The 16,192-nt window shown below is 45.9% G+C and overlaps 1 protein-coding gene across 2 annotated transcripts in view; it reads left to right on the forward strand.

The window, feature by feature from the left end:
* Window positions 1–370: 370 nt before the first annotated feature.
* nr4a3 (nuclear receptor subfamily 4, group A, member 3) overlaps window positions 371–16,192 on the forward strand; it is a gene marked incomplete at its 3' end in the record, with an annotated part of 23,530 nt that continues 7,708 nt past the window's right edge. The window contains exons 1-4 of one of the 2 annotated variants that reach the window (XM_084441672.1): window positions 371–395; window positions 3,455–3,625; window positions 8,261–9,120; window positions 15,305–15,434. In XM_084441672.1, coding sequence (XP_084297798.1) covers window positions 8,263–9,120; window positions 15,305–15,434 — 988 coding nt within the window. In that variant the 5' untranslated portion in view covers window positions 371–395; window positions 3,455–3,625; window positions 8,261–8,262. Of the gene's footprint in view, window positions 396–3,454; window positions 3,626–4,670; window positions 4,753–8,260; window positions 9,121–15,304; window positions 15,435–16,192 lie in introns of those variants that run through there. The other variant, XM_084441673.1, reaches the window with a different exon arrangement.

Here is a 16,192-nt window from a genome sequence, read left to right on the forward strand (position 1 = left end):
TGACGTCACCTCTCCCATGGCGTCACATTGACGTAGCGCATACCAGGCGCTCTATGTGGAGGCAGACTCACATAAATTCTCTATTAAGACTTTCTCTCTCAGAGCGCGCACATAAACAAACCCGCGTTACAACTTAGCCTACATTTGCAAGCATTATTACTGACACACTCACGGACGGACGGAACACACTCTTAGAACACAGGACTTTGTTCTGCTCAACTTTAGAATAGTTACAAGAAAAAGAAAGAAAAATACAAAGAAGACCTTTTGCCTTTTTGCCACAATAATCAGCGATATTTTCCCAGCTGTCATTTTCGGTAATTGTTGTGGATATACACATGAGCTCTATTTGTGAGGTTATTATCACGTAAAGACGGAACCGCTACAGCAAACAAGTAAGTAGTCTATTTGCTTCTGAGAATGAATGACTTTCTCTGATATCCTCAGGAGAACATAGGCTAATCTAAGACTGTCATTCTCACAGAACAATGGAAATTGTTATGAGTTTATTGGTGTGTTGAAAATCTGTCCTTCTGTTATTGTAGGGTATTTAACACTTAGCCTACCGTTGTTTCCAACTTCCTCGTGCATGGGGACCTGTTGATTTTGCAAGCCCAGCTCAGCGGCCCCGGTGGCGGTGTAGCCTAGCAGCCTGATCTGTGCGAGTTTTTTGGTGTCACCGAGGGCAGATTGAGTAGAATTTGAATTTAATTTGCCGAAGGAAGGTATCATATTCATTCTAGTTGTCATGGAAATAGGATGCCTCTCACTCACAACGAAGAGTGGTCAGTGTAGAGAGAAAACCCAGGCGAGACTAGAGTAGAGAACGGTTTGGGATGGAGGTGATCTTTTTTTAGACTATTAAGATTTTTTTGTTCAGTTTCTGTGAATGTAATACGTGATATTTGTAGGTTATATCCACGTGTGTGTGTGTCTGTGTGTGTGTGTGTGTGTGTGTATTTGTGTGCGTGCGTGCGTGCGTGCGTGTGTGTGTGCGTGTGTGTGTGTGTGTGTGTGTGAGAGAGAGAGAGAGAGTGGGAGAAAGAGAGTGAGTGAGTGAGTGAGAGAGAGAGAGAGAGAGAGAGAGAGAGAGAGAGAGAGAGAGAATGAAGAGAGAATGGAGACTGTGATAACTGACTTCATAAACATCAAATTAAAAAAATGGTTTAATTAGGCTAAGTACATGTTAAGTACATGTTTGGTCACATAGCCTAACTCTTGTTCATTTCGTAACTTTTAGACGAGTAGCCTATAGGCTACGAGTATACTCGTTTAATTTCTAAGGCATAGACGATATTAGCCTCTAGCCTAATGTAATTGCTAATGTTTCACCAAACCTACCACAACCGTCATGCTTTCCAGGTTAGCTTTGAGCGAGCATTGTGATTACAGAAACGTTGGTGGTTGTTTTATAAACAGGCCACATATGGATGAATGGAGGTCGAGATGCATGTCGCCCGATCTTTGACCAACCGTAAATGTCACCTGTCATTTTGGCAAACCAACTATCCGACTTTTAAACTACAAAAGAATTAAACCTATCTGCTCTATAAAACAAACAGTCAATGAATCAGCCTAGGAGCTAACAGGCCTAGCCCATATGTAGCGTTTTTAAGTGAAATGTTAGACCAGAAGCCTTAGTGGGCTAAAATAGACACGATTTAAGAATTATAGTTACCCATAGGCTACTGGATAACATTTGGCCTGATCTGATACCTGAAGAGACTGAATACCGTATACCTTTCATTTTCTCTCTCTCTCGCCCTCTCTTTCTCTCTCTCCCTCCCTCTTTTTCTCTCTATCTCCGTGTGTGTGTGCGTGCGTGTGTGAGAGAGAGAGAGAGAGAGAGAGTGTGTGTGTGTGTGTGTGTGTGTGTGATGTCTCTGAAAAGACAGAGAGAGACACCTCTTACTCTGACAGTCTCGCTCTCAGAGCTAATTTACTGTACTTGTATATTTCTCCAGACTCCTTTTATCTCTTCTCTTTTCTTGTTCTGTTTGCTGGAAGCCTCGCGCTGTCTGGCTTATTGGCGCGAGGGGCTACCGGGGGCTACCGGCGCTCCAGGGCGCGTGCTTTCCAGCTCCCTCGCCGTTCTCTAGGTTACCGGTGCGCGCGGGCCCCACCGGCACCCATCCGGCTGGAAAGAGAGAGAGAGAAAGAGGGGTGGACCGGGAACCCTCTATGCTCCGATATGTACAGACAGGGCTGCAAATATCACTCGTTTATAGTAGGTCTACACATTAAGGATGGCCTCACAGCAGGCACCGGATGCAGTCTGTAACAGAAAAACAAAACAAGAAATTATTGGCCGCTGTGCAGTTTAAACAGTTGTTAGATTTTGTCTGGTTGGTGGCAGACTGACGAAGATTGCGAGGGTCAAGTAAAACAGCTTAATTCATTTTCAGAGTGTTGTTAGGGCAGAGTCTGACAAAAACAGATTTGAATGTCTGGTCTGATGTGAAACAGGTTGGTGAACAGAACAGAGATAGATAGACTATGTGTGGTTTTAGTTGTTGGAGAAAGGGACGGGAATAGGCTATTGGTTCTGAGATGTGGGTAGAGAGAGACAGACAGACAGAGAGGGGGAGCGAGAGAGAGGGGTTACCGGAGCAGAGGGCCACCGTGAGCGGCAGAGAGGGGGCGCTCGGAGCTTTTAAATTCCCTGTCCATGGTGCGCTCCTCAGCAGCGAGGCGCTCGCAGGACCCGGTCTCTTCTGCTGCTTGGTTTCAGCAAAATGTCATTAAGAAATCAAATAGCCTTGCCTAAAATTAGTCAAACAATGATACATGATGCTTAAATCCAACATATTATTAAATTAAGAACATTTACATTATTCTAAAGACATTTTTAATATCTCAAAATTGTTTTCAATGCAGAATACCCTTATTGTTTGATTTGACTGTAAATATTCCCCATTATTAACCTACGGAAATTCCAATAATCACAAGTCTAAAATTATCACTACCATATTAGGACTACCATAGGCTATTAGTCCAAACATTTTGCTAAGCATGGCCAAAACGTTTTGTTTTTCACTAAAATGTGTAATAAAACGCTATTTTTTATTTTCCAAGTTCTAATTTCTTTATGCTTTTCATAAATCTTGCATTATTGTTGTAGTGCGGTTGAATGGATGGGCCTATTCATTTTCTTGCCTGCAGTTCAACTGTATAGCGCTATATGTTATTATTTAAGTCATGATAATGAAGCCTATTTTGTCCCTCTGTCGTCTGTCTCTGTCACATTAATAACATGTGGTCTATCCTTGCCTTAATATTCCACTTCTACTCTACTACCTCTACTCTTCAAGTTTAGCCAAATTCTGTGTAGGCTACTATTATAATTTATGTAGGCTATTTCATTTACTTAATTTAATCAATGTTACTTTGTCTCCCTTCATTCGGGGACGAGTGCCTGTCGTTAATGTCACTGAACCGTTTGTCTCTCCTTCAGACCGTGGTTCTGAAGAGCGCGCGCAGTCGAGCTCAGAGCCCCGGCGACTGGACAGTTCCTCCGCTGCTCCGGTTGAGTCCTCCCCGCTCCAGGAGCCCGGGCCACGCCAGAGCCGTGCCTGCCCCCAACGCCCAACACCCAGCACCATTCAGCGCGAAGCTTTATCACCAGGTAGGATCGAGCTCCGCAGTCCAAGTCTGTCTTTCCTGTCAAAGTTGGTGCGCTGAAACTATTTCGCGCGCACTCTCCTCATGGATTAATATATAGGCTATTATTCTTAGTTATACTTAGACTAGACTAAACAGGAGAAACGTTTTGCATTTTCACTACGCTATGCAATAGGCTGCCAAAATACGTTTGATTTATAATGATATACTGGCCAATTTTATTCCTCATCTTATCAAAACACATTCACACATTACAGTACGTACACTACTACATCCCCGGTGAGTGTGTGTGTGTGTGTGTGTGTGTGTGTGTGTGTGTGTGCGTGCGTGCGTGCGTGCGTGTGTGTGTGTGTGAGCGCGCTGTGTCGCGCTGAAGTAGCCTACTGACAGGCCTACGGGTTCATAGGCCTATTTACATTTATAGATATGTTGACAGAAATACAGACTTATTGAGACAAGTCGCAGTGGCTACAAAGCAGGGCGAGCAATCAAATAAGTGAAATATGTAGATATCGATCTGACTAATGACTAAATGAGATTAACTGTCTTCAAACCTTTCAGACGAAAATAAATTATTCAAATGAGGCACGTGCGTAGGTTGTTTTTTCCCCTCATTCAAAGGGTTAAATGCGAGGGCCTTAGGGACACGTGGCGGTCTCGAGCTTGCTGTGAGACTTAACCACGGGCTGAGATCCCTTCTTTTTGCCCACTAGCATAGCACTCATTTCATAACACGTAAACAATCTGGAACTGACATATTGGTAGGCCTATGCCAACTTGTCCAAAAGCCACACACACAGGCTTAGACTGACTGATCTTCACATCTGTTTGTCAATGTGTGTGTGTTTGTGTGTGTGTGTGTGCGCATCTGTGTGTCTGTGTGTTTGCTGTGTTGCGTTAGCAAGAAAGAGTGTTTATCAAATTAGAAACAATTAATTCTGTTTACTCATTGTCTGTTGAATTCAACAATTTATTTTACAATTCACTGACAAGTCATTGATTAGTAGACTGTCTGTATTTATGTCTGCACTTCATGTTTTGTTTGGTAGATCTATGGCATTCTGACAATGAACAAGCGCGCGCAATTATTGGAACAGCTGCACTTTGTCCAGTTGAAATGCACACCTCGAGGTTAGAGAACACTTCCCTTCCTCCATTCTGCATCACGGCCTGTGTCTGATCAGCTTGGGCTTTCTGTCTCTGTCCTCCCACCAACACACACTCTTCTTTCGCTGGCAAATATATGCACACACACACACACATGCGTGGTGCACCCCCAACGCGCACACACACACATATTTTCCATACATTTAAATATAGTATGAACACACACGCTTTCACACAAATTAATTGTTGTGGTGCTGGAAGGTTATCTGAACAAAACCCTTAACATGAGCTGGGTGCGTTGGGTTTGCCTGTCTGTGTGTGCATGTACACAGCATGCTGGAGTGTAGCCCATTCAGACCTAGACCTGTGGGTATAGAGGTGAGGTGCGTGCAGGCTGCAGGTGAAGACGTGAAGCGTGTGTGTGTGTGTGTGTGTGTGTGTGTGTGTGTGTGTGTGTGTGTGTGTGTGTGTGTGTGTGCGTGTGCATGCAAGTGGTTTAAGCAGGGCTGCATCAAGACAAGGGTGTGTGCGGGTGTACACACGTCAGCTTGTTTACATCATCAGAGTATATAGCCTGGGTCTGTGACTATAGAGTCAATATCCTCTGTATAGCCACATACAAAAGCACACACACACACACACACAGATTATTGTATGTTTCGATATGATGTGGCTTCACCATAGAAGGAATGAGTAACGAAGAAATAGAGTTCTTACAGAACCACATTAAAAGATCAGACTGAGAGGATGTTTAAAGTTTAACATTTCCTCTGACAGAGCTTTACAGTGGGCTGATATCAAAACCCTTGTTGGCAGCGCTGCAGTCCGTGATCAACTCTGCTACAGACAGTGGATAGACAATAGTGCCTTAGGGCAAGGTGAGTCAGTCCTTGGCTTTCACAGGTCATACTACACCTTTTAAAAAGAGAGATATTAAACTATATCTCCATACATCTTTACATGATATTTATGTGTGTGTGTGTGTGTGTGTGTGTGTGTGTGTGAGAGAGAGAGAGATAGAGAGAGAGGTGTGTGTGTGTGTGTGTGTGTGTGTGAGTGAGCGAAAGAGAGAGAGAGAGAGAGAGAAAGGAAGGGAGAGAGATAATTTGATATATGAGGTACAGTATGGTAAAAGTTGGCTGAGGAACCTTTTAGGAGTAGGCTACCTTCACCCCTCTCTCTCTCTCTCTCTCTCTCTCTCTCTCTCTCTCTCTCTCTCTCTCTGGACTGGACTCGGACTGAAATGCAAAGCCACAGGCAAGAGCCACAAACCACATTCAGCACGATCACATTTCTCACTTTCTCAATATCGAGTCTGGTTGGATGTCTCTTAAGTGGTGTTTTGACGACCCGTGACGCGCGTCCATGTGTGTTTTCCGCGTGGGTGGGAGGATCTGGTCAATCGCGAGGCCGTCATAGAAATCAAATCGAAATGATGACGTTAAAGGTCTTTACTCGGGAGCTCCCGCTCGCCCACCCACAGTTCCAGACGCGGCAGATGAGTGGAACGCGCGCGTCCCGCTTCCTGCTTGAAAGTTTGACTCAACCCCTAACTAACTCAGGCTTGACCTTGTGCCCGTTAAACATAGAAAGCCCTCGGCAAATGTCGAGTCGAGTCCTTGACAAATATCTTTGTGCAAGTCTTTGAATCACGCAAGAGATTTTGCCCTATAGCCTCGTAGCCTACAGGTATGTTTTGATTGTGTTTAAAACGACTGTAATGGACGTGTCATTCGGCTCATTCAGTTTTTATCACGGAGCAGTCTTGCCGATTAAATGCCTGAATGTCTACATTCTCTGGGCTCTGTCGCACATATTTCTTATGGGGGTAACATTCAATTGATTGGATACAAATTGTAGGCACGGATGTAATATAGCCTAGTAACATTCTATAGTGCATTGTTATTAAAGAAATGATCATGATAATGAAGCATAATACGTTTTTATAATACTTGTATAAAATAGTGTTATTCTTATTTCTGATATTATTATTAGTTATAGAATATCATAATCAGTAGGACCAAAACACATCTTGGACGCCCATGCTACTTTCAGTTGCGCGTGCAGCCTGGTTTTGGTGGAGCAGAGGAAGCCAGGGAGGAGAGCAGCATGGATATGTCTCATATTTGTCTAAATTAATATGACGCGTGGGGAATGAGGGCGATTACGACAACGCGCGCAGAGCGTCAATGGGAGCCGCGCACTGTTGACAGTTCCCTTCTCTAGAACGATGAGCAAACATCGCAAACCCTGGGTGCGCTGGCACTCACGAGTGATTACACATACACAAACACACACACGTACACGCATACACGCACCACGCACACATGTGCGCACACACACAAACACATACTGGTTTGCGTAGGCCACTTCAACGCTCTCGTCAAACTCATCAGGTGTGTGTGTGTGCGTGTGTGTGTGTATCGCTACTAACGAGGAGACAGCAGGACTATATGTTTCCTGCAAATTCCAGAATCAAACATTCCCGCATCTTTCACACTTTGTTTATTATTGATTGATATTATTATTACCGTCATCATTGTTGCAGTCATGTTGTCAATATTTCCATTTGCCTTGGTAGGAAGTTCTTGGCAGTGTGTGTGTGTTTGTGCATGTCTATACTGCATAAGTACGTGTATGTGTGATGTGGCAGGACATGATAGAGGACAGTGAGGGTCCATCAGGAAGAAGGTCCGTTCGGATTTATTGTCTCCCCCCTCACCCACAAACTAACTAGAACAATAAAACACACACCATCTCTCTCCCTCACACACACGCACACATACGCACACTGTAAATTCTTTAATTGTAACATACACCCCAACTCGGGTGGGTCTTGCTCTAAAACTCAAGCCATGATAAACCAGCACTATTTTTGAAAATGTGACGCATGTGAGTGTGTTTGTGTGTTTGGAAAATGACAAATAATGGAAAAATCTTCAAAGCCTTTTCGCACATTTCACTGGACACAATCCGGGTTGTGTTCAGGAGAGTGAAACGTTCAGAACCATGCAGATGACTACTGTAGCCTATGTAACTGGCCAAACAGCCTGATCCAAACCGTGCCAAACCGATCTGGTTGGATCTAAATGTTCTGTAGATATGGACCCTCCTGAGTACACCCCCTGGGCTGCACACACTCTCTGGCCTCTCTGTCAGTAGAACCCACCCTAGCACTGGTCTATGGGCACATACTGTTCCTCCTGAGTGTTGGGTATCATCGCCATTATGGTTCTGTTTACGACTATGGCTGGTGTCATTTTGATCCTCGGCCCGTGGTTATATAACTCCTTTAAGCTAGCATGTTTTTATCTCCTCAGGTGGGCTAATGAGCAAAGACGTGTCACTAACAACAGACTAATGGAGCTTAACGTTTATGTAACAATGACATGATCAAATGCATGAATATGTGTGTCCATTCACCTAATGTTAAGCATAATCTCTCTCCCTCACATCCTGTCCCCCCCCCCCCCCCTCTCTCGTCCTCTCTCCCCCCCCTCTCTCGTCCTCTCTCGTCCTCTCTCCCCAGTAGACATGCCCTGTGTGCAGGCTCAGTATGGGCCAGCCCCTCCAGGCTCCGCCTACTCTGGCCAGTCCTTCGGTTACCCCGGCGACAGCTACAGCTCTGACCTCATGACCCCGGACTACACCAAGCTGGACCTAGGCGGGGGTGAGATATCGGCAGCGGCCGCTACCACCTCGCTGCCCAGCTTCAACGTGTTTGTAGAGGGCAGCTACGAGCCCAAGTCCTCCTGCCTCTACCAGATGCCCTCTCATAGGCCCACTATCAAGAAGGAGGAGGATAGTTACCCCACGGCCTCGCCCCTGGAGGCCATGGCCTCCTCCTCCATGTACTTTAAACAGTCTCCCCCCTCCACCCCGACCACACCCTCCCTGCCCCCCCAGCCTGGCTCCTCTTTCCTCTGGGAGGACCCCCCTCATTCCCTGGCCCCGCCCACTCACTCCCACTCCCTGGGCTCGGGCCTAGACTCCGGCCCCCTCAAGTCGCCTCGCTTCTCCCACTTCTACCAGCACTCCCCCCCCCACGGCGGTGGCGCCGTGGGCGGGTACGACGGCCTGGGCGGCGGCGTCGGGCTGGTGCGCTCCTCCTCCTCGTCCTCGTCCTCGTCCTCCACGGCCGCGCACCCTCACGGCGGCCCGCCGCTGGAGCAACACATGTACCAGCTGCACCGCGGGGTGGGCGGCGGCGGCGGCGGCCTGGCCTTCCGCTCGCTGGCGCTGGGCCCCTGCGCCAACCTGCTGGCGGACAGCCTCCCCTCCCCGCCGCCCCGCGGCCCCCCGGGGGAGGGAACGTGCGCCGTGTGCGGGGACAACGCCGCCTGTCAGCACTACGGGGTTCGCACCTGCGAGGGCTGCAAGGGCTTCTTCAAGGTAAGACCGAGCTCGGGCCCGACCCCTCCCAAACCCCGCACCCGCCTCTCTTGGCGATCTCTCGCGTTTGAACGGAGCGTACGGCGGCTGTGTTAGACCGAAGCAGAGTCGGTGGCAATATCTCCGCCCTGGCGTTCTGGGCCGGGGCTCCAGAGAGGGTTGTGATTAGTGAGTACTGGATCTGCGGCGTCCGAACTGGTCCCAGTTACAGCGTTGGCTTTGGCAGATCTGTGCTCCACTACACAGTGGATTCTCTGTATGACATCCCCCCCTTTTTTCCCTCACTATCTCTCTTTTCCTCTCTCTCCTTGTCTTGCTTTTTACTTCAGGCTACTTTACTTTACTCTCTCTCGCTTTTGCTCTTTTTCTCTCTCTCGTTCTCTCTCTCACTCTCACTCTGTCTCACTCACTGTCTCTCACTCGCTCTCTCTCTCTCTCTCTCTCTCAGTCACTCCCTCATTCTCTCTCTCCTCTCTGAGTGCTCTCTAAATCGTCTGAGTCGTTACCAAGGCGCATGGCGCCCGTGAGGGTCATCTCCCCCAGCGACCAGCAGAGCAGTGTGTGTGTGTGTGTGTGTGTGTGTGTGTGTGTGTGTGTGTGTGTGTGTGTGTGTGTGCGTGTGTGTAGCATGGCAGCAGGGTGCGATAAAAATATTACAACCAAGGAAAATGGTTTGCTTCGGCAGCCTCACAGAGTTAGGAGATTGCGACCGAGTCTGTAGCCATGTGCTCTGATCCAGTCCTCTTGAGGATTGAGCTCACCAATACGAGACCTAACTATTCTTTTTATAGACTCAAACAGACTACTTGTTGTTATATGGTTGCGTGAAAATCAACTGAGAATATTGACCATGCAGTCAATATTTAGGCTGATGTTAGTCAATTCTTACATCTAGCTTTACCCAGTAACTGTTCTCTCACATTCTATATCCCCCGCCCACACACACACACACACACACAGACACACACACATACACACAGAAAACGACACATAGCAACGCAAATTTTCATTTCACAACCTACACCATCATACTTTTAGCTTGATTTTAGTCAGAAGGCATTTTTCACTATCGCTGTGCATGTAAAATATTTTTCAAAGGGCAAATAGAGATTTTTTTTATAATTTGCATACCTTTGATTTGATATTCATGAAACATGATAAATAAATTAAGTCATAAATTGTCTTAATGCACTTTCATCCAATCAGCACAATGTTTGAGTCATGCAGGTATTATCTTTCTTGGTCTTTACTGAATTTTCTATTTTCTTTCAGTAGTGAGTGAGAGAGAGCAAGTGAGTGAAAGAGAGAGAGAGAAGGGATGAAAACACAGAGATAATTGAATAACGCCTCTAGTAGGTGGAAATGAATTATCTCTCTTTTCAATTTGTTTCACAATTTGTTTCTATTTAGTAATTAATGAAACAGCGTCTGGTGGCTGCAGCCTGCAGGCTCTGTGTTCAGCGCACAGCTCGGCACCCACACACACATGTCAAACCACGCTGTCTGCATCTCTCTCTCTCTCACACACACACACACACACACACACATACTGTACACATGCACACACCAGCTCCAAATTAGCCAAACACCATTTAAACAACATTATTCAAATAGTCAGGAGACAACAGGTAGCCTAATGACAATGTTTATGAACCCTCATACTTTTAATCTAATTATATGTAATCTGGTGTCCTGGTGTGCATGAATTCATACATAGTCATAGACTGAGCATTATTGTGGATCTATTGTTATTTGATTAGGGAAAAGTGAAAAACATTTGCACTAATGCAAATTAAAGTAATTTTCCCCTTTAATAAGAATTAATTTGTTTTCAATAAAAAATGTTTTCTCCACTAGAAAAGTGGGCATGTAGAGTTTCCCATAAATATGTTAATTGTAACATGTATACTAGGTTTTAGTTTTAATGCTCATTTGCAGAATAAGTTTTTAATATGTTTTTGCCAGTAGGAGCTCATGGTATCCAGTGTGGTATCCAGTGTTCATGTACAGTACGGTAGAAGAATAATACTAAATGTAACATTTTAACCGAAGTCTTAAATGTCTTGATGGGTATATTATGTTCTTTGTATTTCAGTTAACTCAAAGATATCACGCAAAAGTATTTCTGTTGGTCATCTGGCATCGTCACTCTCTCACTACATCAGTGACTCCCTGGTCTACTAAAAGAACAGGAAGTGACAGAGATAGACAGATGGAGTTGGTGGAATATAAAGAGGAGGTTAAACTGACACACCTGAGACAGTGAAACCCCTTTACTTGTCATCTAGAGGGAAATGGAATATGACCCCCACACACACACGCACACACACATTAAACACACATTAACCCCTAAGCATGTTCTAGCCAAGCGATCGTCGTTAACCCACTCTCCCCTAACCAAACCCCTGTGGAGTGAGAGATATAACTACATTATAAAATAAAGAAAGAAATGACTCATGAATAGATAAATAAATAAATGCTAATCCGCCCCAACACTTTTAATTAGAGACGGACAGCAGTGGAGTGGCAGTCATTCTGCCTGGAGAGAGAGAGAGAGAGAGAGAGGAACGAAGAGAGAGCTGTCTGATAGTCCATGATTAGGGAGCAGGGAGAGAGGGAGAGGGGGAGGAGGGTCCCTAAAGGCTTTTAATTTAAGCCGGGGCTATTAGCACATGTTACGTGTCATGAATCTGCTTCTGCATGCCTCGGCCCGGCGTCTGAGAACACCCACGGCGTGTGTGTGTGTGTGTGTTTGGGTCAGGCCACGGCTGTAGCCTCTCACTGTGCATGTCAGACTGTAGATTCAGACTGTCCCCTGTATGCCTTCTAGTCCAGCCCAGTCGAGTCTAGTCAGACCAGTCTAGTCCAGTCTAGTCAGACCAGTCAGCCCAGTCTAGTCCAGTCTAGTCAGACCAGTCTAGTCCAGTTTAATCAAACCAGTCAGCCCAGTCTAGTCCAGCACAGTCAGCTGGAAGTAAAACATGCCCCTCCCATTTCCAACATATTGGACAGAACCAATCGAATTTAGATTAATATAAGAAAAGTGTATTCCTTTTTACAACTTCATGGATAGCACCATCAGCAGTATCATACTTACACCCTATGACATGCGTATTACATGCTTATGAAATAGTTCTGCTTACATAAGACTTACAACACATGTCTGACTGTTGCTTTGGGGATGACATGCTTCAGGTGAATCTATCTGTTTTACGCTATATATATCAGATTATGTCATATCACACATCTGAAGAAAAATGCTTACTCTACTTTTTTAGCTATATGACACTAGCTGTGTGTTATGAGTCATATTCTCAGTGCTCTTTCTCTCTTTCTCTCTTTCTATTTCTCTCTCTCTCTCTCTCTCTCTCTCTCTCTCAAACACACACAAACAGACGCACACACACACAGAATAAGTTCAGATATAGTCCTCTTAATTGAATAGCAGAGCATTTGAGGACGGTGCGTTCATCTCCTCTGATATCTTGTTACAGTCTAAGCAGTCACCTTAGTTACCCCTTATAATAGAGCTACTCTGTGTTGAGGGATCCACCGACATGATAAGCATATTGACATAACCTGACCCTCCACTGCCCCGCCCAATCACCCTCCCTCTTATCTGTGTATGTGTGTGGGTGTGTGTGTGTGTGTGTGTGTGTGTGTGTGTGTGTGTGTGTGTGTGTGTGTGCGTGCGTGTGTGTATTTGTGTGCATGCTTCCATGTCTGTGTGTGTGAGAGAGAGAGGGGGGGGGGGGGGGGAGAGAGAGACTGTGTGTGTGTGTGTGTGTGTGTGTGTGTGTGTGTGTGCGTGTGTGTGTGTGTGTGTGTGCGTGTGTGTGTGTATTTGTGTGCATGCTTCCATGTCTTCTGTCTCAGGTCCATTAATGAGCATCACATATAAGTAAGTTATACAGCATTAGCTCAGATGTGTAGCGTCTGTGACACTCTTCGGAAGACTCCGGGTCCCAGACGAAGTCCCACAGTCCCAGACTCACAGACAGAAGCAGGAAACAGGCCAACACACACTCACAAGAGCTCAATTTATCGGAATCTTATCCACTGATCAAAGGTGAGAAATTCCAGGAACCATAGAACCTCAGATTATTAGGTTCAGTACTACAGAGAGATTTTATCCCCAAACCCGACCCTGCATTCTAAAGTGGTTTGACTGGGTCTATTTTCACACCATCTACTGAAGCGACACAGTAAAGCATGGGGGATAAGGCTCCTCTCCCAAAGGAGCTTCCACCAAGCAGTCAGAAAAACGCTTGTTTATCAGGAAAACAGCCTGGAAAACTCCCGGTCTACTTCTATGAGTTCAGGGCCGAAAGTGTTCAGAGAAAAATAGCGGCAATAACCACCTGTACTTTGTTTCTGAAGAAATATAGAGGTGGTAGAAATATTTTTTAAATTGTGCAAATTATCACAATTGGTGCATTTAGAATATCTAGATGTTGGCTATCCATTTAGCTTTTTATTGAATTATGTCTGTCCATAAAAAAGCAACCTTGAGAAACATGGTTGAAACAACAAGTTTTGGGGGGTTATTATAGAAAACGAGACATTGTGTCTTCTTTATAGCCTGGGTCCAGACATTGGAATCCGTCCACTCCATGACTGATTCTTGAAGATCTCAACGGAGTGTAATGAGTTGACATTCTGTCTGATGTCAGGCTATCTTCTTTAATGAAAAAGGTCTAAATTACAGCCTATTGAATGCATGTCCAGGGCGGCGTGCGTCAACCTTGTCCTTCTGCTATCATCAGGTTTAGTTTAAAGCTGAGCTATAAGGATGCAATTCTCCACAACCAGATTAGCTTTAGTAACGACCATAACTTACTTATCCCCACACACACGGGTCATTGACCATTTAATAGATGCGAGCGAGACAGTCACAGCGATCAGGGGTGCCATGGCAACCTCTCTCATCCTGCGCTGGCCTTCCGTTCCACGCTAGTTCCGCCCTTGTGCCGGAGCATATGGAATAATTGGTGTGTTATTGGTCTCCCGGGGGAATGGGCATGTGTGGCGCAAAGGGTTTGTAATTGGATTTATTTGTTTTGATGTGTTTTAGAGGCGTTAAAGAAAGGGAGACTACCTAACACCACCTCCCCCTCTCTCTGTCTCTCTCTTTCTCTCACGCACACACACACAGACAGACACACACACACACACACACCAGCTACACGCTTCTGGTACATAGACTCCTTAACTCAATATTGACAGTTGTAATAGTCTACAAGTTGTTTCTATCAAAGGCCCTTTGATAAGAAACAACTTGAACTATTAACAACTGTCAATATTGGATGAAGGACAGGCCCGGTTCTAGACTGCTTTGACTGGCGGGGGGGGCACTGAGAAATGTTGGTTGGGTAATTTGATGGGCATACAAATCATCACAAATACATGATTTCAAAATGTTATCACAGGTAGGGTAGGCCCTATATGCAACTAGTTCGTTTACACACTCCGGCAGGCCCTATATGCAACTAGTTCGTGTACACACTCTCAGGTAGGCCCTATATGCAACTAGTTCGTGTACACACTCTCAGGTAGGCCCTATATGCAGCTAGTTCGTTTACACACTATGAACTTTCCCGTGCGCAACTGTCTCGGTACCGGTTCCTTCAGTCCGCGCCCGGTGGATGGGATGGACAGTGTCTCTTCCACGAGTGGAGCGCACTTGGCCCCACGCGGCTCGTTTCTGATTTAATTTTAATAAGGTCAGTAATAATCGCCCGAGCCAGCCGAGGAGAAAACAGATCCCGGGGGGGCCATTGAGAGGCGCGATGCGCCAAGCCCCGGAGGTGCCACGATCTGACCCGCGAGCTTCACAAACAATCTGATCATGCAGCTCCGCGGCCCTGTCTCGCGGGACCCGCCTCAGCTCGCGAGGCGCACAGCCCCATTGTCAGCGGTAGCGCTAATAAAATTGTCCCTCCTGCAGGCGATGTTTGGGAAATTAATTTTATCTAATTATACTGTTGTCACCGCCGCCTTTCAGCACGTAATTAAAATCTAACATGCGAGTTTCCGCTTTTCATTCTTCGTTGAAAAGAAAAGAAAAAACATGAATTGGATTAAATAAATTATAAATAAATAAAGTGTTTTGGTGGCTGGTTGTGCCCCCCACATTCGGTGTGTTGGCTGAGTCTGATGTCGTTATTATGTGTGTCTTCCTCAGCGCACGGTGCAGAAGAATGCCAAGTATGTGTGTCTGGCCAGTAAGAACTGCCCGGTGGACAAGAGGCGACGCAACCGCTGCCAGTACTGCCGCTTCCAGAAGTGCCTCAGCGTTGGCATGGTGAAGGAAGGTAAACGCAACAGCTCACTCACAATCACAAATACACACAGTCAGTTCTATCATAGCTCATATCCTGTGGAGGTCATACCTCCTAATGAGCTAAATCATCTCCATGTGTGTATCTCCAATCAGGGTCTGATTGGCCGGTAATGGCCTGGCCTATAGCACAGTCACACAGGTACATGAACACAACGCTCCCCTCTCATTGGCTCAGCCAGAGTTCAGTGAGAGTTATCTTTTTTAATATTATTATTATTATTATCACCAGGGCAGACCCTCACACCTCTTAGCCAGCCCTCACACCTGGGTACCAGTGTGATTACCAGGAATTGGACCAGGAATGGGCCTGTGGACCTTGGCCTAAGGGCCTGGACCTGGTGTTGGGACAGGGACAAGTTGTCCATAGCTACAGGGAACTTATTAGGCTCCTGCTGCTGTAGTCTATAGTCTAACTCAATGTTTCTCACACACTGTAATGTCCTCTCGCACACACTAATCTCAGACACAGTGAAACAGACTGGACACAGACACTCTACTGCCCTCTGCTGGTTGATGACAGAGGGATTATTTGGGAAGGGGGGATATGGGATTTTTTTCATGTATAATTAGAATCTCTGTCTGCAGTAGAAATTCTCGTTCATCACTGTATATCAGTGTACCCCCCCCCCCGCCATCTCTCTCTCTCCCTCTCTCTCTCTCTCCCTCTCTCTCTCTCCCTCTCTCTCTGGTGTCTGCGGCTCATCCCTCTCCCTCTTGGTCTCTCTCTCC

The sequence above is a fragment of the Borostomias antarcticus genome, assembly GCF_949987555.1.
Source record: "Borostomias antarcticus genome assembly, chromosome: 8".
Lineage (NCBI taxonomy): Eukaryota > Metazoa > Chordata > Actinopteri > Stomiiformes > Stomiidae > Borostomias > Borostomias antarcticus.